Genomic DNA, 25,713 nt, shown 5'->3' with positions numbered 1-25,713 from the left:
CCTCATGCGAAGAGTTGACTCATTGGAAAAGACTCTGATGCTGGGAGGGCAGGAGGAGAAGGGGACGACCGAGGATGAGATGGCTGGATGGCATCACGGACTCGGTGGACGTGAGTCTGAGTGAACTCCGGGAGATGGTGATGGACAGGGAGGCCTGGCGTGCTGCAATTCATGGGGTCACAAAGAGTTGGACATGACTGAGCGACTGAACTGAACTGAACTCATCTTAAAGGATGATTAGCATTATTTGAAATACAATAAAATTTGGGAAAAAATTAAACTCAGTAATTCTTCCTGTTATCTTCACATTTCAGTTCAGTTCAGTTCAGTCGCTCAGTAGTGTCTGACTCTTTGCGACGCCATGAATAGCAGCTTCACATTTACCAACTTACAAACTACTAAGAGCAAAAAGTTTTACAAGTCTACCTGATGATCAATCAAAATACTTTGGCTTAATTGTTAATTAATTCTGAATTAAAATAAAGTCTATTTTTGTGAATGAAACAGGGCTCTTTACTAATTGTCCTCAGTCCAAGTCTTTAGATCATTCTATTTAACTTAACATATGCATTACCTGAAGCTGATATGAATAAATCTGATTACAAAAGATTCTTCATAATTTCTGAAGTGCCTTAATTACTGTATTAGGAACATAGTTAGTTCTGCATGTCATATATTAATTCCATGCTTTTATTCTTCACTAGTATTTTCCCTCATTCTTGCCCGTAATAGATTAACTCACTCTGTTCCTATCCCTAATACACTGATTAACTCACATGATTCACATGTATGACAAGATCCTTTGTGAAGTTTGTAGTGAACAACTTATACCCCACCATTTCATACAGGCACAAATTGAACATTTACCTTTGTAAAAAAGCTCTCTTATGAACCTCTATATGTGTGGATACTGACTCGATGGACATGAGTATGAATAAACTCCAGGATTTGGTGATGGACCAGGAAGCCTGGCATGCTATAGTCCATGGGGTCGCAAAGATTCAGACATGACTGAGTGACTGAACTGATCTATGAATACACACAAATATGTGTGTGTGTGTGTGTGTGTGTGTGTATACACATAGAATTAATAATTTAGTTAAGAACATACACTACCGTGAGGGCTGTGAGAGGGGCAGGTTGTGCCACTGTCTGTTTAGCACCAGCAGCAGCAGCATGAAACTAGTTTAAAATATTCCTCAATAGAATAAGGAACCATCCTACACTGCTGGTAGGAATGTAAATTGGTGCAGTCACTATGGGAAATAGTATGGAGGTTTCTTAAAGAACTGAAACTAGAGTTACCATTTGTTTCAACAATTGCACCCTTGGGCAAACATCTGGAGAAAACACTAATTCAAAAAGATATGTGCATCCCAGTATTCATACTAGCACTATTTACAATAGCTAAGACATGAAGCACTCTAAGTGTTTATTGACAGATGAATGAATAAAGAACATGTGGTATATATAAATATACATTTATGGGATATTATTCTGTCATAAGAAATAATTTTAAAATGCCATTTGCAGCAACATGGATGGACATAGAGATTATCACACTGAGTGGTGTAGGTTAGAGAAAGACAAATATTGCATTATATCATATATGTTGAATATAAAATAATAAAAAGCAGAAACGGACTCACAGGCATAGAAAACAAATCTATGGTTACAAAGGAAAGAGTGATGTGGGGGAAGACATAAATTAGGAGTTTGGGATTGCAGATGCAAGCAACTGTATATGAACTACATGGGCCTACTGTATAGTACAGGGACAATAGTCAATAGGTGAAGTGAAGTTGTTCAGTTGTGTCTGACTTTTTGTGACCCCATGAACTGTATAGCCTACCAGGCTCCTCCATCCATGGGATTTCCCAAACAAGAGTACTGAAGTGGGTTACCATTTCCTTCTCCAGGGGATCTTCCCAACCCAGGGATCAGACTGGGTCTCCCGCATTGCAGGTAGACACTTTACTGTCTGAGCCCCCAGGGAAGCCAAGCTATAATATACAATAGTCAATATCTTGTAATAAATTATAGTGGAAAAGTACAAAAAAACAACAACAAATGAAATAGAAGGTCCGCTAGTCCTAGTACTTTTTAATAATAATGTAGGTAAGATCCATTTAACTTTTACAAATAAAATAGGATAGCAAGATATAAATTTTAGGAAATTGATTCTAAATTAGAATTAGTTGTTATATTAGAATATAACAACTAATGTGTTTATTAAGTTTGTATATAATCACCTAAAATTGAAGGTTCCTACCATATCAGAGTTGGACATGACTGAGTGACTGAGCACACATGCACTGTATCATTAAGAACATAACAGCCTATTGTTCATATGCATGTGTGTTATGTCACTTCAGTCGTGTTCAACAATCTGTGATCCTATGGACTACTGCCCAATAGGCTCCTCTGCCCATGCGATTTTCCAGGTGAGAAGACTGGAATGTAGTTCCATGCCCTCCTCCAGAGGATCTTCCTGACCCAGGTATCAAACTTGATAGTTCATAGAGCCTATTATTTACATTTTAAGTGGTAAAATTTACATTTTGAGGGAAAATTAAATTTTGAAAAAATAATTCTGAATTAAATTATTAAATAAATAAATAAAAATTAAAATTTAAATTTGAAAACTAAAATTTGAGAAACATTCATATTTGCGTGATAGAAATAACTTTTCTCCCTGGTTTTACTTCTGTGTCTTTATTGTCACCATTACTTATTCACTCATTTAGGTTGAGCTTTTTTTTTTCTCATTATTAGAATGCAAATACTCTTGGAAAAGTAATAAATTGGGCTCTTATCAAGAAGTTATAGCTGTTCTTATAACATCTAGCTGAAAAAAATCATTATGTATGGAACAGTAATTTCTGATTAGGGAAGAAGATTCTGGGAATGATATATGATAGATTTTAATAAAGGTGGGGGAGAGTGGGACCCTGCTGTGGAAACCACAGAAAGGCTAGGGAAGTGCTTGTATTTAGTATTCGTGGATAAGATAAATGTGAGAGGAAAAAGGATGTACCAAACTTAAATATTTTCATCACTTTGCTCAGAATTAGACGTGACGATATTTTTCTGATACTTTTCTGACTATTGGGAGACATCAATAAAAAAACTTACATTTACTCCTTATTGGAGATTTAAAATCAATGACCGTTTTCTTATCATTTTAGTTTCTTCTCAAAGTCACTGATATATCTGATATCAATAATAACATAAAAAGGAATCAAGTTTTGTACCTAAATCAGGTTGAACTTGCTGCTTCCTAAATAACTTGCTTTAAAAAAACTAGTTTAAGAAATTGATTATATAAATTAATACAGATATTTTATTTTGCTATTACATCATAATTTATTATAAAAATCCTTATTTTTTCACCTAAAACTTATACCTAAGCAAAATAATGATTTAAATTAAAATCAGCTGTTACTATTGTCATTTGAAGTATAACTATAAAAATATATAATTATAAATTATATACATATATTAATATATAATATCAGAGCTAATGTAAAAAAAGTCTAAAAAATAATCATCACTAGTGTTTTGACAATAATGAACTACATAGTTACTATGTGTAAAATATATTTATTTTTAAAATTTTACTTTATTGTGCTATTCTTACACTATATTCTTATTGTATATGTGCATACTATTATGTTACACAATATTTCATAAAAGTTCTATGGATTAAAAAAATGCAGATATCCCCAAGACTGTGGTAATGAGATGTGTTAGAGAAATAAATATATCCTATTTTTAAACATTAAATCAATTCCAAAATTAAGTTACAATTTACTGACTTAAAATATCATCTGTTATAGGCATTTTTATACAATAAAATGCTAGATTTATGGAAAAATTAATAAAATAACTAGCAAATGTATCGTTTTATTATACAATAATATAAATATGATGTTTGATATTTTCTTTAAAACCCTTTAGTTTTTCATTTTCAGAAGAAAAGTATATTGGTTAGAGCCAAAACAATACAATGGAGCCAAGATAGTCATAAGTGATGCTGAAATGACTAGATATACACATATTAAAAAGAAAAAAAATCTAGACCTGGAACTTACACTTATCACCAAATTGACTCAAAATGGATCACAGACTTGACAATGAAACACTAAACTAAACAAAACACAATCCATGAAAGGAATAACTGATAATCTAATTTATTAAAATATACAACTGATTTGCAAAGACAATATCAAGAGAATGAGACAAAAAGCATAGACTAGAAAAAAGATTTGCAAAGACACATCTGATGCGAGATGGTTATCCAAAATATTTTTTTAATCCTCTTAAAACTTAACAAAAGACAAAACGACTTGAGTAAAACATGGACCAAGACTTTAACCAGCACTTCATTTAAGAAGGTATAGCAATGACAAATAAGCATATGAAAAGATGCTCCACATCATTTTCATTAAGGAAATGCAAATTAAAATAATAAGATATCATAATATTCCTATTAGAATAGCCTAAATCCAGAACATTAATTATAACAAATGTTGAAGAGGATGTGAAACAACAGGAACTATCATTTCTGCTGATGAGGACAGTAAAGGCATTTAAAAAAGACTGGTATTTCTTACAAAACTGAATTTATTTTTACCATGTGATCCAGAAATCATGCTTCTTAGTATTCTCCAGAGGAGTTGAAAACATATCTCTATGCAAAACCTTGCACAGGGATGTTTAAAGCAGATTTATTGACAGTTGCCAAATTTTGGAAGCAGTAACGGCTAGCTTTCAATAGGTGAATGGATAAATAAACTATGGTACATGCAGACAATGAAATAGCATTCAATGTTAAAAGGAAATGAGCTATCAATTCATGAAAAACTTAATGGTATATTTAAATCTTAAAGGTATATTTAAACCAATCTGTAAAGCTTATATATATCATGCAATTCTAAATCTATGACATTCTGGAATAGGCAAAACTGTAGTGATAGTTAAAAAACAAAATTCAGTGGTTTCCAGGAGTTCGAGAGAGAGGGATAAACAGGAAGGGGAAAGTACAGAGTAAAGTGACAATACTTTATATGATAGAGAATCATAGATGTCATACATTTGTCCAAATCCACAGAATGTACAACACCAAGCAAACTCTAATGTAAACTGTGCTCACTGGGTAATAATGATGTATTAATGCAGGTTCATCAAATATAACATAAGTACCACTCTGGTGGGAATTGTTGCTAAAGAAGGAAGTTATGCATATACAGGGGGAGGGGATGTATGAGAAATCTGTGTAACTTCTCCTCAACTTTGCTGTGTATTTTACACTGCTTTAAAAAATTAACTCAATGAAAAAATTATAGGTTGGCATTCATAATTTTCAACAATATATGTTTAAATATTTTAATAATTAATATATCAAATGCATTTCTTCTGTAATACATGTATGTTATCTTTTTAATAAATGGACTAATATATAGTTCTATAATTTTGTGATCACAGTAATATAAATTATCATAAGTTAAAAGACTTCATGAATGCTGAAACAGTATAATATTAGCTTATATTGTCATACAGTGTTACAGTGTATGTGATGTCTTATCCCTTAAAGTATAAATGAACACTTACAAGATGAAAAAACAAGAGGAAACTAAATTCCCAAGATCAAAAGCATTGATATATTTTATAGGTGAAACTTTTTTTTAATTATTTATTTATCCTGAATTGTCTTTATTCTTGAAATATGTATTAGGAAAAATAAACATGATAAAATTATAATTATTTTATTATCATCATTATAAATAGACAAAATAAAAATATCTGAAGTTCAAGCTTATAAGTGATAGAAACATTTTAGCAGATTCTGTGTTTCAAATCAGTTAGTAAAATGACTATCAAATTGCTTGATAGTTATAAGATATTCGAGTTGCCAATAATAATACATATAAACTGTAAGGATAACATGTATGCAGAAATAAGATAGATTATATTTATCCTATAAAAATATTATGCAGTCATAAAATAAAGACTGCTTGTTTTTACCATGGAAACTGAAAGAATTTTACATTCACAATGTGACAGCCTGACTAGCTGATGGCAATAAATTCTGTATTATGCTGTTTTCTTTTTTTCCCTGTGGATACATCACTTTCACTATTTAAAGCTGAGAATGGTTAACATGATGAAGCTTGTTAAGAGAATAATATATAAACTATATATCCCAGAAACTTGATCTCCCTTGACCCTTTTGCTCATTGACCACTGGCATATTCGCCACAATGCCAACATGTTGAGGAACAATATACTTGTCTCCCCTTATCTATAGGTTACACATTTCAAGGCACTTATTGAATGTCTAAGATCTCATATATCAGAGATATATATGATATAAAATATCACATATCATGATATAGAACCCTATACATACCTTGTATTTTTTCTCAGCATACATATGGCAAAATTTAATTTATAAATTAAGCACACTAAGAGAATGTCCAAACAGAGTAGAATGACCTGAGATTTCATCATGCTACTTAGAATGTTCGAGAAAATAAAATCTATGGATTTTTAAATTTTGGAATTTTCTTTTCAATACTTTGGACCACAGTTGACTGTGGGTAACTGAAACCACAGAGAGTGAAACTGCAGATAAAGTCAAGGGTATACTTCACCTAGTAGTAAACAATAATAATCTTAAGGTTGAAATATTGTATATTCTGAATCAATCACACCTTTCAACCTGAAAACAATGGGATTTAATTTGGATAGTCCTATTTGGGCTTCCCAGGTGGCTCAGTGGTAAACAATCCTTCTGCCAAGACAGCTGATGTAACTTCCATCACCCCTGGGTCATCAGGAATATCCCCTAGAGTAGAGAAAAGCAACCCACTCCAGTATTCTTGCCCGGAAAATACTGCGGACAGAGGAGCCTTGTGGAGTCGCAAAGAGTCAGACATGACTAAGCATGCACACACACGCCTGCATTTTCAGAAAACTCTATGGATTACAATATAATGCATATGTCACTTCTAATATATTAACCAAGGTTCTTCGTGTTTTATTAAAATTTAACATTTCCCACACTTTACATTGTTAAATGTTTAGTTGTGCTGATTAAAAATAAAATGGAAATCTCAATGAACTGAGAGTACAAAGGGTGCTGAAGAAAGTAAACATGTTTTGATTACAAATGTTTTGAATGAAAACATTGTTTAAAAAATGATTTTTCTATGTAAAAATGTATTTTTTTCTATTCTACTAGCTTGAAATTTCATATTTCATATTTATCCACCTAATGATAATTCTGTAGAAGAAAGTGAACTATTAAATCATTCAACACCATGCTATTTTTTAAATGAATGCTAGTGTGAGCAACAAGTAATCAATAAATTTATATAAAATAAAGCAAAAGTGAATAATTTTTAATTTAAGCCACCCATAGGCATTCAGATATAAGTCCTTTTGAATTTTTATCATTTATCATTCTAATGTTCTTTCTCACAGCACTCTAGCTAGTGACTTCTTTAATTGTGGTAAAAAAAATTGCTTAAGTTTTACTATCTTAACTAGTTTTAGTGTACAGTTCAGTAGTATTAAGCATATTCAGACTGTTGTACAATTTTAAAATCTAGGCCACCTTGTTCTTCACAACTACAGTAATTCTGATAATATCTGTGAGTTGCTTATCTCTCTTTATGTCAGTTGTTTAAAATATATAAACTTATTTTCAGTTATATTAAACTATTTGAAAAAAAAGTAAAATTGTTGCAGACTATCAATTTGTATATGAGCAACCTGACAGAAATATTTTCATATTTGTTTTTTATATTACTATAGTGAAGAAAATCATGCTTCTTTTGTATATAATATTTGGGTATAACTTCTGTAAATATATTTGGACATTTTTTCCTTACTATTTATGATTGTCTACAGCTTCCTTCATAATACGTGCTACATAAGAGCAATAAATGGCTCAAAGTAGAAAGTATTCATATATTTTGTTATCTACAATAATTTGCAATTTAAGGACTGTTAAATCAAATCTTGAAGAAGGCTGAGCACCGAAGAATTGATGTTTTTGAACTGTGGTGTTGGAGAAGAGTCTTGAGAGTCCCTTGGACTGCAAGGAGATCCAACCAGTCCATTCTGAAGGAGATCAACCCTGGAATTTCTTTGGAAGGAATGATGCTAAAGCTGAAACTCCAGTACTTTGGCCACCTCATGCGAAGAGCTGACTCAATGGAAAAGACTCTGATGCTGGGAGGGATTGGGGGCAGGAGGAGAAGGGGACGACAGAGGATGAGATGGCTGGATGGGCTCACTGACTCGATGGACGTGAGCCTGAGTGAACTGCGGGAGCTGATGATGGACAGGGAGGCCTGGCGTGCTGCAATTCATGGGGTTGCAAAGAGTCAGACACGACTGAGCGACTGAACTGAACTGAACTGAAATAAAATCTACTATTAGCAACTCCCATGAGCTCTAATATTAATGAAATTGTTGTGTTAACATATAATACACCAAATGAAGATATTTAATTTAGGGAAGAATCAACTCCGGAGAAATATGTGAATCATGCTGAGAAATATTCCAATGTTTCAAAGTTAATGTGCCCTGAAATTTTAATCAGTGATAAAACTATAAGCTGAGTTTTATAGCACAGACTAAATTTCCTAATCTTAGTGCTGACTCAAGAAGAAATTAAATCAAATACTTTTATTTCAATCTATTAGCATTGACACCTGTATGTATTGGAGTAATTCATTGCCTAGACTTTGAAAACCAGTGCTTAAGGTAAAAATTATGAATATTACAACTGTTATTTAAATTCCAGTAGAGTTGCTAAATTAATGGTAAACTAAGCGTCTTTAAGCATATAGAGTTGATTTTTCCATTAGAATATATATATAGAAAAACATTTCATTAGTAGATAGCAAAATAAAAAATTTGGTTTATTTACCAGTTTTAAAATTCCCTTCTCTCATATTTCTTATGTTAGTATATTATATATTTGGGGTTGATTGTAGCGATGGTGGAATAAAGACACCCAAAGACAAGTTATTGCCTTGTGCTACAAGGCTACTCTAGTAGTAGTCTACCTGAAACTTAGACAAATATAACATTAAACTTGGTAATTATATATTTTTTTAAATTATATGTTTTGTAATGCTGAAACTATGTGACCCAGAAACTAAGAGGAGTGAAATCAATGTAGAATAAATCTAAATCATTTAATCTCTAACAATGAAAAACAAAGGACTCAGGTTTCAAACACAGGTCCATCTAGCAAAAAGCCTACAAGCTTAATTACATTAATGTGTAAATCATTTCAAATATAAAATAATAATCTGCAAATTCAATTTTTCGCTTTGTCTTTCTAGTGGTAAAATAAAAAACTAGAAGTCTTTTCTACAATTATTTTATGCACAAATATGATTGCTAACAATCATGATTTTGTAACTCTTCAAATATTTTATTACATTTTGTATATTTGCTAATATTATTCTTCTATGAGAATTAATGTATTGAAGTTGGTTATTCCAAATGACTTTTTGTACAACAGTTCTAGATGATGATAAATGGAGTCTTGTTTTCACTTTCAATCTATTTCTTCCTAAAATTTACAGAGTAGAATTATATGCCAGTTATGTTAAAGTCACCTACAAAATAAAATCTATAGGACTATTAGTATATGTGAAGAAATGAATTCAGAAATTATTGAAAATAAAAAAAATCAGATATATTGCAAAAGATTTTAGCATGAAAGCCATCAAGTTAAAACAGTGTGCAATTTATGGGGTACATTAATATGAAAAGTTGGATACTCTAAACAACAAAAATTTTGGATAACATAACCTACTATAAATAACATAATACTTATATCTTGAATACATACTTTGCATTAAATTATGTCAAATGTATATAACAGACAAAGGGATTATCTTCAGAGGATACATGTTGCAAACTCAAATAGCTTTAACTCATGAGAAATTAACAGTTAAACTTCTTGGCAGGTCATCAGTTCAGTTCAGTTCAGTTCAGTCACTCAGTCGTGTCTGACTCTTTGCAACCCCATGAATCGCAGCACCCCAGGCCTCCCTGTCCATCACCAACTCTCAGAGTTCACTCAAACTCATCCATAGATTCGGTAATGCCACACAGCCATCTCATTCTCTGTTGTCCCCTTCTCCTCCTGCCTCCAATCCCTCCCAGCATCAGGGTCTTTTCCAATGAGTCAACTCTTCCCATGAGGTGGCCAAAGTATTGGAGTTTCAGCTTTAGCACCAGTCTTTCAAATAAACACCCAGGACTGATCTCCTTTAGGATGGACTGGTTGGATTTCCTTGCAGTCCAAGGGACTCTTAAGACTCTTCTCCAACACCACAGTTCAAAAGCATCAATTCTTCATCTCTCAGCCTTCTTCACAGTCCAACTCTCACATGCATATATGACCACTGGAAAAACCATAGCCTTGACTAGACTGACCTTTGTTGGCAAAATAATATCTCTGCTTTTTAATATGCTATCTAGGTTGGTCATAACTTTCCTTCCAAGGAGTAAGTGTCTTTTAATTCATGACTGCAATCACCATTTGCAGTGATTTTGGAGCTCAAAAAAATGAAGTCTGTCACTGATTCCACTGTAACGTGCTAAACAGGAACAACTAGTGAAGTGTACCTGACTAAAAGGTCAGGTGATAGACAAACAACAAGTGCCTGTGTGGGGCAGTATTGCTTATACTAGGTTTTCTAAACTAAGCTGAGACCAGCTGGGAACCATACTACTACCCTTGCAGTGGAAGGGTTGCTAGTGTGTTAGCAAACGGAATATGTAAACCTATGCCAAATCTATCTTCAGTGATAAGACCTGTATCCCATTGTATCAAATAAAGAACAGATGATCAACAGAACCTGATTAACAAGGCAATCTGAATATAGCTATCAAATGGGGTTGAGGATACCTTCAAAATCTCTACCTCAATGTGACTCATTCTTTTGATTCTATATGTATACAACAGTCTATGTCTGACGCAGGATACAGCATGCTTGGGGCCGGTGCATGGGGATGACCCAGAGAGATGTTATGGGGAGGGAGGTGGGAGGGGGGTTCATGTTTGGGAACGCATGTAAGAATTAAAGATTTTAAAATTAAAAAAATAAAAAATAAAATAAATAAATAAATAAAATTAAAAAATAAAAAATAAATAAATAAAAAATAAAAATATATATTTTAAAGAGACCCAAGTATATCACACCAAAATGTTGAAATGTTTTGCAGATTTGTGAAGCTGGAAATCATTTCATCAATGTAGTGTTGGCTCATCCCAGTCACACAGGTTAGTCACTTTTTTAATCTTCTCCAGAGTGAATTATGCGAATTATTATTTTTTTAAATCAATGGTTGGAAACATTAAAGTTTGTGTTCCCCAATTCTTGTTTTATTATGTCTAATTTTTCAAAATAGTTGATCTAAATTATAGTCCCTAATTATGGTTTCTCTAAAATGAAATGTATGTATACACATGCACACACACACACACACACACATACACACACACATTTTCTTTAAGCATATTTAAAAAAAAAACATGATTAAGATGTAAAGAACTGTGAAATCTATTGATGATTATTCAAATTTCTTAGTTTAACTTTCAATCTTAATCTGGTCGGGACAATATCTGTTATAATTCAACAGGATTGAAAAAAAAAAGTGAATCTTCTCTGACAAATTTAGTGGCAGTGGAATAGCAATACCTGAGAGAACATTGAATTTAGTATTCTGCTAAAAGATTTGAAATATTTACAGTGCCTAGAAAGTTCCATGGACAGAGGAACCAGGTAGGCTAGAGTCCGTGGGGATCGTAAACAGATGGACAGGACTGAGTGACTGAACACACAGAGTGTCTATATAATTTCAAGGTATTTTTGGTAAATCAATACTCTCCTTCAGGCTCAATTATAGCACAATGACTTATTTTACATTATATATAACTTAATTGTAATTTCAAATAGCAGTGGTCAACATTTGGGTTTCACATTTTCATTATCTAGTTGCAAGTGTGTTTGTGTGTTAAAGTTTGTTTTACCATTGCCATGAAATTGCCAACATTTTCTTGAAAGTTTCTAGCAGGCTGGAGAAGTAGATATATGAAATATGTTCCAGAATATTTTTTTACATAATATGTAAAATTACAAAGGAAATTTATATTAGACTATCTATGAACATATAAAAAGCTATATATGATATATAACATAACTGTTTTATTATAATATTCACATATTTTGATAACTAACTTTTTGATTGACAGCAAATTATACATTTGTATATATAAAACAACTGAATATGACTTGAAACTATCTGTACTTTCTCTTTTTTTAAAAAATTAAATTATTTATTTTAATTGGAGGCTAATTACTTTACAATATTGTATTTGTTTTGCCATACATCAACGTGAATCCACCACGGGTATACACATGTTCCCCATCCTGAAGCCCCCTCCCACCTCCCTCCCTGTATCATCTCTCTGGGTCATCCCAGGGCACCAGCACCAAGCATCCAATATCCTGCATCGAACATGGCCTGGTGATTTGTTTTTTATATGATATTATACATGTTTCAATGCCACTCTCCCAAATCATCCCACCTTCTCCCTCTCCCTCTCCCACAGAGTCCAAAAGACTGTTCTATACATCTGTGTCTCTTTTGCTGTCTCATATACAGGGTTATTGTTACCATCATTCTAAATTCCATATATATGCATTAGAATACGGTATTGGTGTTTTTCTTTCTGGCTTACTTCACTCTGTATAATAGGCTCCAGTTTCATCCACCTCATTAGAACTGATTCAAATGTATTCTTTTTAATGGCTGAGTAATACTCTATTGTGTATATGTATCCCAGCTTTCTTATCCATTCATCTGCTGATGGACATCTAGGTTGCTTCCATGTCCTGGCTAAACAATGCTGTGATGAACATTGGGGTACATGTGTCTCTTTCAATTCTGGATTCCTCTGTGTGTATGCCCAGCAGTGGGATTGCTCGGTCATAAGGCAGTTCTATTTCCAGTTTTTTTAAGGAATCTCCACACTGTTCTCCATAGTGGCTGTACTAGTCTGCATTCCCACAAACAGTGTAAGAGGGTTCCCTTTTCTCCACACCCTCTCCAGCATTTACTGCTTGTAGACTTTTGGATCACAGCCATTCTGACTGGCATGAAGTGGTACCTCATTATAGTTTTGATTTGCATTTCTCTGATAACGAGTGATGTTGAGTATCTTTTCTTTTGTTTGTTAGCCATCTGTGTGTCTTCTTTGGAGAAATGTCTATTTAGTCCTTTGGCCCATTTTTTGATTGTGTTATTTTTCTGGAATTGAGATTCAGGGGTTACTTGTATATTTTTGAGATTAGTTGTTTGTCAGTTGCTTCATTTGCTATTATTTTCTCCCATTCTGAAGGCTGTCATTTCACCTTATAGTTTCCTTTGTTGTACAGAAGCTTTTCATTTTAATTAGGTCCCATTTGTTTATTTTTGCTTTTATTTCCAATATTCTGGGAGGTGGATAATAGAGGATCCTGCTATGATTTATGTCAGAGAGTGTTTTGCCCATGTTCTCCTCTAGGAGTTTTATAGTTTCTGGTCTTACATTTAGATCTCTAAACCATTTTGAGTTTATTTTTGTGTATGGTGTTAGAAAGTGTTCTAGTTTCATTTTTTTACAAGTGGTTGACCAGTTTTCCCAGCACCACTTGTTAAAGAGATTGTCTTTTCTCCATTGTATATTCTTGCCTCCTTTGTCAAAGATAAGGTGTCCAAGCTGCTGCTGCTGCTGCTAAGTCACTTCAGTCGTGTCTGACTCTGTGTGACCCCATAGACGGCAGCCCACCAGGCTCCCCCGTCCCTGGGATTGTCCAGGCAAGAACACTGGAGTGGGTTGCCATTTCGTTCTCCAGTGCATGAAAGTGAAAAGTGAAAGGGAAGTCGCTCAGTCGTGTCTGACTCTTTGCGACCCCATGGACTGCAGCCTACCAGGCTCCTCTGTCCGTGGGATTTTCCAGGCAAGAGTACTGGAGTGGGGTGCCATAGCCTTCTCTATTAAGGTGTCCATAGGTGTGTGGATTTATCTCTGGGCTTTCTATTTTGTTCCATTGAACTATATTTCTGTCTTTGTTTCACAATCATAATGTCTTGATGACTGTGGCTTTGTAGTAGAGCCTGAATCCAGGTAGCGTGATTCCTCCATTCCATTCTTCTTTCTCAATATTGCTTTGACTATTTGAGTTTTTTTGTACCATTGGTAGCTTGATAGGCATTGCATCGAATCTAAAGATTGCTTTGGGTAGTGTACTCATTTTCACTATATTGATTCTTCCAATCCGTGAGCATGGTATATTTCTCCATCTATTAGTGTCCTCTTTGATTTTTTTCACCAATGTTTTATAGTTTTCCAAATATAGGTCTTTAGTTTCTTTAGGTAGATATATTCCTAAGTATAGTATTCTTATCTTTGTAATGGTGAATGGAATTTTTTCCTTAATTTCTCTTTCTATTTTCTCATTATTAGTGTATAGGAATGCAATGGATTTCTGCGTGTTGATTTTGTATCCTGCAACTTTACTATATTCATTGATTAGCTCTAGTAATTTTCTGGTGGAGTCTTTAGGGTTTTCTATGTAGAGGATCATGTCATCAGCAAATAGTGAGAGTTTTACTTCTTTTCCAATTTGGATTCCTTATATTTCTTTTTCTGCACTGATTGCTGTGGCCAAAACTTCCAAAACTATGTTCAATAGTAGTGGTGAAAGTGGGCACCCTTGTCTTGTTCCTGACTTTAGGGGAAATGCTTTCAGTTTTTCACTATTGAGGATAATATTTGTTGTGGGTTTGTCATATATAGCTTTTATTATGTTGAGGCATGTTCCTTCTATTCCTGCTTTCTGGAGAGTTTTTATCATAAATGGATGTTGAATTTTGTCAAAGGCTTTCTCTGCATCTATTGAGATAATCATATGGCTTTTACTTTTCAATTTGTTAATGTGGTGTATTACATTAATTGATTTGCAGATATTGAAGAGCCCTGCATCCCTGGGATAAGGTCCACTTGGTCATGGTGTATGATCTTTTTATATGTGTTGTTGGATTCTGATTGCTAGAATTTTGTTAAGGATTTTTGCATCTATGTTCATCAGTGATATTGGCCTGTAGTTTTCTTTCTTGGGGGCATCTTTGTCAGGTTTTGGTATTAGGGTGATGGTGGCCTCATAGAATGAGTTTGGAAGTTTACCTTCCTCTGCAATTTTCTGGAAGAGTTTGAGTAGAATAGGTGTTAGCTCTTCTCTAAATTTCTGATAGAGTTCAGCTGTGAAGTTGTCTGGACCTGGGGTTTTGTTTGCTGGAAGATTTCTAATTAGAGTTTTAATTTCCTTGCTTGTGATGCGTCTGTTAAGATTTTCTATTTCTTCCTGGTTCAGTTTTGGAAAGTTGTACTTTTCTAAGAATTTGTCCATTTGTTCCAAGTTGTCCATTTTATTGGTATATAATTGCTAATAGTAGTCTCTTATGATCCATTGTATTTCCGTGTTGTCTGTTTTGATCTCTCCATTTTCATTTCTAATTTTATTGATTTGATTTTTCTTCCTTTGTTTCTTGATGTGTCTGGCTAATGGTTCATCAATTTTATTTATCCTTTCAAAGAACCAGCTTTTGGCTTTGTTGATTTTTGCTATGGTCACTTGTTTCTTTTGCATTTATTTCTGCCCCCATTTTTTTTAATACTTTCTTTATTGATTTTTAAAGTCTTGACCTTCCATTTTTCAGTACTGATACTGTCATTAAGAGACGTGATCCCTGGGTCAGGATGACCCCCTGAAGGAGAAAATGGCAACCCACTCCAGCATTCCTGCTAGGAGAACACCGTGGACAGAGCAGCCCGGTAGGCCACAATCCATGGGGTCACAGAGTTGGACACGACTGAACTGACTTAGCACACAATGCACTCACTGTTACCCACCCTTTAGAGCTGGGCCCCAACAAGGGCCTCCTGCCTGGTGTTGCTCCTGCCAATAGATGGAGATTGAGTTCAGTTCTGAAGCAAGGAAAGCTTTATCTTTGATCAAAAAATAGACAGGCTCAAGCTGGATGCTTTGAATACACCTCTTCCTAACTAGCTGCGGGCAGAGCTTTACTATAGGGTTCTGTCCTGGGGAAGAGGTGCAGTTCTGGCAGCAGGGGCAGGGCAGGTTGAGCTGTGCTACTCAGGCTTCAGATCACAGTGCTGTGTGCAGCATCTCTGCACATGACCCGCCCCCACCATGTTGAACTGCAGAGTCCTGCTGGGCCTTTCTGCACACTGCCAGCTGAGCTGAGGTACTGGGCACTGAGGTTCTCCTTTGGGAACTCTAATCCAACATGTTAGGTGCACAGTCTCTGCACAAGGCCCCCCTCAGGCAAGTGAAACTAGACTAAGCCCAAAGAAGAAGTTAACTTTATCTTACCAACTAGGTTCCATATTATTTTTCCCTGGGACCCTAGTGGGCTTTGTGGTTGACAATACCACCTCTTCATAAGAAAGAGTCACTCATATATCTGACTTGTTTATTTAGTTGCTCTTATTTTGAACTTGGAAGTGTTGCCAGAGAAACTGACTTCAACATTTGAAGGTATTACTCTAAACCAACTCTCTTTAAAGAGGAGAGGAGTTTTTATTCATCAGTTAAAAAAAAAAAGTAGTATTCAAAGATCATTAGCAAGTCACATTCTGATAAACAAGGCATTCTCAAACTTTAGCAAAAATTACTTATTTGTGTTAGTACATTTGACTGCTCTTGGTTAATGCTCCCCTCAATAGGTTTATTCACAGAGTTAGTGTATATTCTGTTTGTAAAAGATACATATAGGTATTGATTTCTTCATCTATCATTAATTTTATAACATCTAAATTATCATTTTGCTTGAAACTTTTACCATGTGCCTGAACTCTGAAGAAAATTTTGAAAATTCCTCTAACCTTGCATTTTCAAATATGCTGCTGCTGCTGCTAAGTCGCTTCAGTCGTGTCCGACTCTATGCGACCCCATACACTGCAGCCCATGAGGCTCCCCCGTCCCTGGGATTCTCCAGGCAAGAACACTGGAGTGGGATGCCATTAAAATGTCTACAAAAAAACAGAGGTCTGGTTAGCAGTTAATAGCTATACTCATTACTACAAATATTAACAGTTACTCAAATACCTTTGTCTTCTTAAGATGGTATAGTTTGATGTGTGTGTGTCTGTGCGTGTGTGTGTGTTCAGTCATGTCCATTCCTTCTACTAAACCTGGAGTTCTTCATTTCTTCCTTTAATAGTTGCTTTAGGTGTAGAGATAAGTTATTTATATGACTTTTTTCTTGTTTCTTGATGTATACATGTATTGCTATGAACTTCCCCCTTAGCAATGCTTTTATAGTGTCCCACAGGTTTTGAGTTGCTGTGTTTCCATTTTCATTCCTTTCTATGGACGTTTTAATTTCTTTTTTGAAATCTTCTGTGATTTGTTGGTTATTCAGCAAAGCGTTGTTCACTCTCAATATTTTGGAATTTTTAATACTTTTTCTCCTGTTCAGTTCAGCCAGTTCAGTCGCTAAGTTGTGTCCGACTCTTTAAGACCCCATGAATTACAGCACACCAAGATACTCTATCCATCACCAACTCCCGGAATTTACATAGACTCACGTCCATCGAGTCAGTGAAACCATCCAGCCATCTCATCCTCTGTCACCCCCTTTTCTTCCTGCCCCCAATCCTCTCAGCATCAGAGTTCTTTACAATGAGTCAACTCTTCACATGAGGTGGCCAAAGTACTGGACTTTCAGCTTTAGCATTATTCCTTCCAAAGAAATCCCAGGGCTTATCTCCTCTAGAATGGACTGGTTGGATCTCCTTGCAGTACAAGGGGCTCTGAAGACTGTTCTCCAACACCACAGTTCAAAAGCATCAATTCTTAGGCGCTCAGCTTTCTTCACAGTCCAACACTCACATCCATACATGACCACTGGAAAAAACATAGCCTTGACTAGACAGACTTTTTTTGGCAAAGTAATGTCTCTGCTTTTCAATATGCTATCTAGGTTGGTCATAACTTTTCTTCCAAGGGAGTAAGCGTCTTTTAATTTCATGGCTGCACTCACTATCTACACTGATTTTGGAGCCTAAAAGATAAAGTCTGTCACTATTTTCACTGTTTCCCCATCTATTTCCCATGAAGTGATGGGACTGGATGCCATGATCTTTGTTTTCTGAATGTTGAGCTTTAAGCCAACTTTTTCACTCTCCTCTTTCACTTTCATCAAGAGGCTTTTAGTTCCTCTTCACTTTCTGCCATAAGGGTAGTGTCATATGCATATCTAAGGTTATTGATATTTCTCCCATCAATCTTGATTCCAGCTTGTGCTTCTTCCAGACCAGTGTTTCTCATGATGCGCTCTGCATATAAGTTAAATAAGCAGAGTGACAATATATAGCCTTGACATACTCCTTTTCCTATTTGCAACCAGTCTGATGTTCCATGTCAAGTTCTCACTGTTGCTTCCTGACCTGCATATAGGTTTCTCAAGAGACAGGTCAGGTGGTCTGGTATTCCCATCTCTGTCAGAATTTTCCACAGTTTATTGTGATCCACACAGTCAAAGGCTTTGGCAAAGTCCATAAAACAGAAATGGATGTTTTCTGGAACTCTCTTGCTTTTTTGATGATCCAGCAGATGTTGGCAATTTGATCTCTGGTTCCTCTGCCTTTTCTAAAATCAGAATGAACATCTGGAAGTTCATGGTTCACATATTGCTGAAGCTTGGCTTGGAGAATTTTGAGCATTAGTTTACTAGTAGTGTGTGAGATGAGTGTAATTGTGCAGTAGTTTGAGCATTCTTTTCCATTGCCTTTCTTTGGGATTGAAATGAAAACTGACCTTTTTCAGTCTTGTGGCCACTGCTGAGTTTTCCAAATTTGCTGGCATATTGAGTGCAGCACTTTGACAACATCGTCTTTCAGGATTTGAATAGCTCCACTGGAATTCCATCACCTCCACTAGCTTTGTTTGTAGTGATGCTTTCTAAGGCCCACTTGACTTCACCTTCCAGGATGTCTGGCTCTAGGTGAGTGATCACACCATCGTGATTATCTGGTTCTTGAAGCTCTTTTTTGTACAGTTCTTCTGTGTATTCTTGCCACCTCTTTTTAACATCTTCTGCTTCTGTTAGGTCCAGACCATTTATGTCCTTTATCAAGCCCATCTTTGCATGAAATGTTCCCTTGGTATCTCTGATTTTCTTGAAGCGATCTCTAGTCTTTCCCATTCTGTTCTTTTCCTCTATTTCTTTGCATTGACCGCTGAAGAAGGCTTTCTTATCTCTCCTTGCTATTCTTTGGAACTCTGCATTCAGATGCTTATATCTTTCCTTTTCTCCTTTGCTTTTCACTTTTCTTCTTTTCACAGCTATTTGTGAGCCCTCTCCAGACAGCCATTTTGCTTTTTTGCATTTCTTTTCCATAGGGATGATCTTGATCCCTGTCTCCTGTACAATGTCTTGAACCTCTGTCCATAGTTCATCAGGCACTCTCTCTATCAGATCTAGTCCCTTAAATCTATTACTCACTTCCACTGTATAATCATAAGGGATTTGATTTAAGTCAACCCTGAATGGTCTAGTGGTTTTCCCTACTTTCTTCAATTTAAGTCTGGATTTGGCAGTAAAGTATTCATGATCTGAGCCACAATCAGTTCCTGGTCTTGTTTTTGTTGACTGTATAGAGCTTCTCCATCTTTGGCTAAACAGAATATAATCGATTTTATTTTGTGTTGACAATCTGATAATGTACACGTATAGAGTCTTCTCTTGTGTTGTTGGAAGAGGGTGTTTGCTATGACCAGTGCATTTTCTTGGCAAAACTCTATTAGTCTTTACCCTGCTTCATTCTGCATTCCAAGGTCAAATTTGCCTGTTACCCCAGGTTTTTCTTGACTTCCTACTTTTGCATTCCAGTCCCCTATAATGAAGAGGACATCTTTTTCGGGTGTTAGTACTAAAAGGTCTTGTAGGTCTTCATAGAAGCATTCAACTTCAGCTTTTTCAGTGTTACTGGTTGGGGCCTAGACTTGGATCACTATGATATTGAATGGTTTACCTTGGAAACGAACAGAGATCATTCTGTCATTTTTGAGATTGCATCCAAGTACTGCATTTCTGATTCTTCTGTTGACCATAATGGCTACTCCATTTCTTCTGAGGGATTCCTGCCCGCAGTAGTAGATATAATGGTCATCTGAGTTAAATTCACCCATTCCAGTTCATTTTAGTTTGCTGATTCCTAGAATGTTGACATTCACTTTTGCCATCTCCTGTTTGACCACTTCCAATTTGCCTTGATTCATGGACCTAACAGCCCAGGTTCCTATGCAATATTGCTCTTTACAGCATCGGACCTTCCTTCCATCACCAGTCACATCCACAACTGGGTATTGTTTTTGCTTTGGCTCCATCCTTTCATTCTTAATGGAGTTATTTCTCCACTGATCTCCAGTAGCATACTGGGCACCTACTGACCTGGGAAGTTCCTCTTTCAGTATCCTATCATTTTCTTTTTTATACTGTTCATGGGGTTCTCAAGGCAAGAATACTGAAGTGGTATGCCATTCCATTCTCCAGTGGACCACATTCTGTCAGACCTCTCCACCATGACCTGCCCAACTTCGGTGGCCCTACAGAGCATGGCTTAGTTTCATTGAGTTAGACAAGGCTGTGGTCCTAGTGTGATTATATTGACTAGTTTTCTGTGAGTTTAATTTCAGTGTGTCTGCCCTCTGATGCTCTCTTGCAACACCTACCATCTTACTTGGGTTTCACTTACCTTGGATGTCAGGTATCTCTTCATGGCTGCTCCAGTAAAGCGCAGCTGCTGCTCCTTACCTTGGATGAGAGGTATCTCCTCACAGCCGCCCCTCCTGACCTTGAACATGGAATTGCTCCTCTAGGCCCTCCTGCGCCCGTGCAGCAACTGCTCTTTGGACATTTTCTCCTGTAATTGAGATCTAATCTTACTGCATTGTGGTCAGAAAAGATGCTTGAAATGATTTCAATTTTTTTTTGAATTTATCAAGTCTAGATTTATGGCCCAGGATGTGTACTTTCTCTTGCTGAAAAAAATTTAACATAATATTGCAAATACTTTTGTGTTCTGTTTTCTGCATTTGTGTTGAAGTAAAACCTACATTTAACAAAGAGGTTAAATACTATTTTCATTTGACCCCAATACATAGATCTACTGGTTTCTCTTTGGAATTATGTGAAGTCCAGATAAAAAGCTTGTGATGGTCTGATTTTTTTTAAGCATAAAAACAGATCACAATGCAATTTTATAAAAATATCAACATTGACAAGCCTACGACTATCAAAAAGTTTATTCCTTTCTCTGAGCCTCTAACAAGGTGACTTGCTCAAGTTTCTTCACCTAGAATATGCTGTCATTATCTGAAAATTTTAAATCATCACATTCTCAAACTCTGAACATGTTTATGTAAGAAAGACTTGTGTGTGTGTGTGCGTGTGTGTATGTTTAATGCACTCTTTAACTTGCTTTGTATGTTGCTCTTGCCAAGTCAGAAGCCAGTGCAATCTCTCCTTGGTTAATTGGCTTGGTCTTTTGCCTTGAGACTCAGAACACTTTTCATTATCACTAAAGTCTATTAATTGTGTACTGAATTTCATAGAATATGTTTTAGAGCTGATAATTCTAGATCATGTCTGACTCTTCATGATCCCATGGAGTGTGTTCCACAAGGTTCCTTTTCCATTGAATTCTCCAGGAAAGAATAGTGGAGCAGGTAGCCATTTATTTCCTTCTCCAAAGGAATCTTCCCATCCCAGGGATAAAACCTGGTTCTCTCACACTGGAGGAAGATTCAGCACCGTCTGAGCCTCCAGGAAACCCAGTTTTCCCAGAGACATGATGTAATCTTTTAGTTGGTTGACTCAGGTCTTGTTTAAGTTCTAGAAAGTTTTCTTGTATTATTATTCTTGCATTATAGTTTAAATTTTATTTGTTACACTGTGGATGGTGAGAAGATAGTGGGGTGAACATGTTACATTTGCTTCTATTTTATATTTCTATTGCTTTCAATATTTAGCTTTTTGTTCATTTCTTTGCTTTTTTTTTTACTGTTTTTGTTTATCTACTAAATATCCCCTATTCTATTGATCATTCCACCCTTACACAAACTGAAATATGTTCCACCCATATTACTTTTTTTTAATGTTCTACAATTTAATTCTCAAAAACAATCAACTCTTTTTCCTTCCTGTTATATACATATATATTTTTTTTGAGTTCTAGGATTTCATCACTGTTACATTCTCTATTATCTGCAAATGCTTCTGTATGTTAATTTTTTTCTTTTATTTTGGAGAGGATTCATTTTATCACTTGGGAAAAATTGTTGCTTTATATTTTATTCACATAAAAGTTTTATGTGAATATTGATCAAATTATGTTCATTTTAAGTGTATGGATTGTCCTTGAACAGAAATAACAAATGTTTTCACAGATGTGGTGATGAAGTGAAGTCTCTAAAGGATAAAGTGTGCTCTGGAGGACATGGGATGTTTCATTGTGTCTTTTGATTCTCTATATACTCTTTTGTTTTCTAAATTTCTTAATTTCTGGAAGTGTTTCCTACTTTCTTTCCCCTCTAAGCCTTCAAGCATTATCTCATTTCTTGGAAGCAGTGTCTTCTAAGATGAGAAATTCTGGACTCATTACTGTCAAGTCATTGTGTGTTTTTTCTCTATATTTAGTGTTCCAATAATATCAATTCTTAGACCTCTTCTGAGAGTAAAACCTCTTCTGATCATGAAATATAGACATTTACACACACACACACTGCAATTTTTTCCTTACATAAAATTTTTATCCAACTCTCAGTTCCTGTGTCAGCTCTAATGGAGTCTCTGTTTCTTCCAGATTTTTATTTCCCCACTTATGTATTCATTGGAATTTATACTAATATCTCTATATCTTAGATATGCTGTAGACATGAATAATGGATGGGAACTATCTTTCACTGACTGTTTAAGCAAGATCTACAAAATGTGTTCACCAGGAAATAACAATTTCACATAGAACAAGCTTTTAAAGTTGTATTACTAAGTACTGAAAAAAGAGAGAGAGAGAGAGAGATAAATTTATGCCAAGTAGGAAACTGAGCTGTGAAGCTCTCTCAAGGATGGTCTCTGCGATTTTTGTTGGGTTATTTGAAACTGGAGCAATCGTTCTGAATTAGCCTAAGCTGGAATGACTAGAAAAAATTTAGATTGGATTTGGGGCTCCCTGAAAATGAGGAAATTATCTTGGATAAGGCAGCTTTCTTTTGTCAAGGCCAACCTTTCAGAGGGTATACTACTCAAAACCTTTCTGCTACCAGTAGAAATTTAAAAGAGAGACATTAGTGGGAAATTACACAGCCTTCACTGCTGCACATGGCCTTCATCTAACAACTGATTTGCACCAGTTTTCTTTTTCACAAACTTCTAGATTCCCTCCAGCATCAACTGGCACAATTAACACTTCAAGGATTATATATGGTGTGATGTGTACACTCACCTGAAGGGAGCTTATCAGGACATGGTTGTGGCCCTTGTTCTTGGGTCGAGAGAATATCATGAGATGTCCAAATGCTAGAGGCAAAATATCATCTTTTTACATCATTATATAACAGCAGGTTACACATAAGTCCCACACCTTAACTTTTTCCATTACTGATAAGTTTAATATGTAGAATCTATCTGATTATAAGTCCAAGGGCAGGAGTGCTTACACTAAAACTTGAAACTGCTGCAATTTTCTGCCTTGAACCCTATTAAATTTTCATAGCTTTTGTTCTCCATCGTGTACAGTTAGTTCCAAGGTTTCCTTGGTGTGTAATATGCTACCTGCCAAACTGGAAAAGGCCTATAAGATAGTTTGCTTCCTTCTTAATGATAGGAGGTACACACTGCACTATATTTTCTCCCTTTTGGAGAGGATGCCCCACAATCATTTGGCCCCTAAATCTTTGTAGTGTTTATTAGCAACCCCCACACTTTCTGTGGACCACAAATGTCTTTAAAAGGCCACCAACATATTAGCCACTTACTCACTCAGTATGAATAGCATAATGTTATTGATACAGTAATTTTCAGTGAGATGCCCAGCCAGAGCCTTCTTGGACTATTTCATGGTAAAGGGTGGGAATAATAATTCTAGAAAAAAACAAAAACTGAAATTCTGTGCTATTGCTCATTTTAAAGGAAAGTAAACTATTCTGACCTCCCTTTGTAATAGAGATGGAAAAACACATTTTTTTTTCTTTTTAATTCATAGTCTATATCCATAGACCCAAGGCTGGGTTAATCTAACTAGTAGTATTAGGTAGTTAGAGTAGAAAGAAAAGAGTTCAAAATGGCACTCAGAAGAAGGAGCAGTTTAAAAAGCCCTTGAAAGTAAAAAAGAAAGGAAAACAACAACAACAACAACAACAACAACAACAACATGAAATAGACAAAGAAAGAAAGAGAAAAGGCCTGAGAAAAACCACAGCCACAGTAAGAACCTCAGGCGTGAAAACACACCCAAACAGGCCTCCTTCCCGGGTTGGCCTTGAACACTCTATTTACCTTCCCTTCCCTGACTGGTCACCAGTACAAACCCTAATTTGCTTGAGGAATAGCCAGTCAAGCCCTAGGAACCACCAAGGGGAAGAGACAAAAAGTATAAAAAGGGAAGCGGAAAGGAGTTGAAAATACTCCTCCAGGATTTGGTCCACTCTCCTGTCTTGAGATTGTACAGCATGCCTCCTTCTTAACAAATCTTGCCTGTTTGAGCTCTAACTAGTGTGCCTTACAATTCTTTGCTACGATGAGGCAAGAACCTCCAGAGAATACTACCTGCTTAGTAAATCCTGCCTGCTTGAGCTGTGACTAGTCTGTCAGCCTAATTCTTTGCTTTAAGGACACAAGAACCAAGCAGGAAAAAAAAAAAAAAAAAAAGACCTGGCAGTAATATGACTTAGCTACTGACCATGTGCGCATCACTTGAAATGTTGGATAATATGTGATAAGTCTGCAGTACTCCACTGTCACCCTCCAAAATATATCTGGCTTCTGCAGAGCTTGTGAAGTGACTTAAACAATGATATAATGAATAATATCATACAAGCATGCTTTGGATCTTCAGTGTAGCACTAATCACTCATTGGGAAGCAGATTGTTTATATTTATCAAAGACTGAGTACAATTGCAGACACTTCCACTTGGTTTTCCCCATGGTCATAGCTCTTGCCCTAAAGTTCAAGAAATCAATGTACACTGTGGATATACAAACTACAAACTATGTATATTCCAATTATTCATTTAGTGCCTGGGAAATGAGCCCTATGAAGTAGACTATGATTATTGTTGCTGCTTAGTCATTAAGTCATGTCTGATTCTTTGCAATCTATGTACTGTAGCCCAACAGACCTCTCTCTCTATGGGATTCCCCAGGGAAGAAAACTGGAGTGGTAACCATTTCCTTCTCTAGACGATCCTTCCAATTCAGAGATGAAACCCATATCCTCTACAATGGCAGGCAGATTATATAATCAATGAGCCATCAAGTTGTCAGTTCAGTCACTCAGTCATGTCCAATTCTTTGCAACCCTATAAACCACAGCACTCTAGACC

At 35.6% G+C, this 25,713-nt stretch overlaps 1 protein-coding gene across 6 annotated transcripts in view; it reads left to right on the top strand.

Moving 5' to 3' along the window:
* TECRL (trans-2,3-enoyl-CoA reductase like) overlaps positions 1–25,713 on the top strand; it is a 189,705-nt gene that overhangs the window by 103,427 nt on the left and 60,565 nt on the right. For all 6 annotated transcript variants that reach the window (XM_060417643.1, XM_060417642.1, XM_060417641.1 and 3 more), the window contains one exon: positions 11,263–11,320. In XM_060417643.1, the coding sequence (XP_060273626.1) occupies positions 11,263–11,320 (58 nt within the window). The remainder of the gene's footprint in view (positions 1–11,262; positions 11,321–25,713) is intronic.

The sequence above is a fragment of the Ovis aries genome, chromosome 6, assembly GCF_016772045.2.
Source record: "Ovis aries strain OAR_USU_Benz2616 breed Rambouillet chromosome 6, ARS-UI_Ramb_v3.0, whole genome shotgun sequence".
In the NCBI taxonomy this organism is placed as follows: domain Eukaryota; kingdom Metazoa; phylum Chordata; class Mammalia; order Artiodactyla; family Bovidae; genus Ovis; species Ovis aries.
This window is presented reverse-complemented; position numbering and strand designations above follow the sequence as displayed.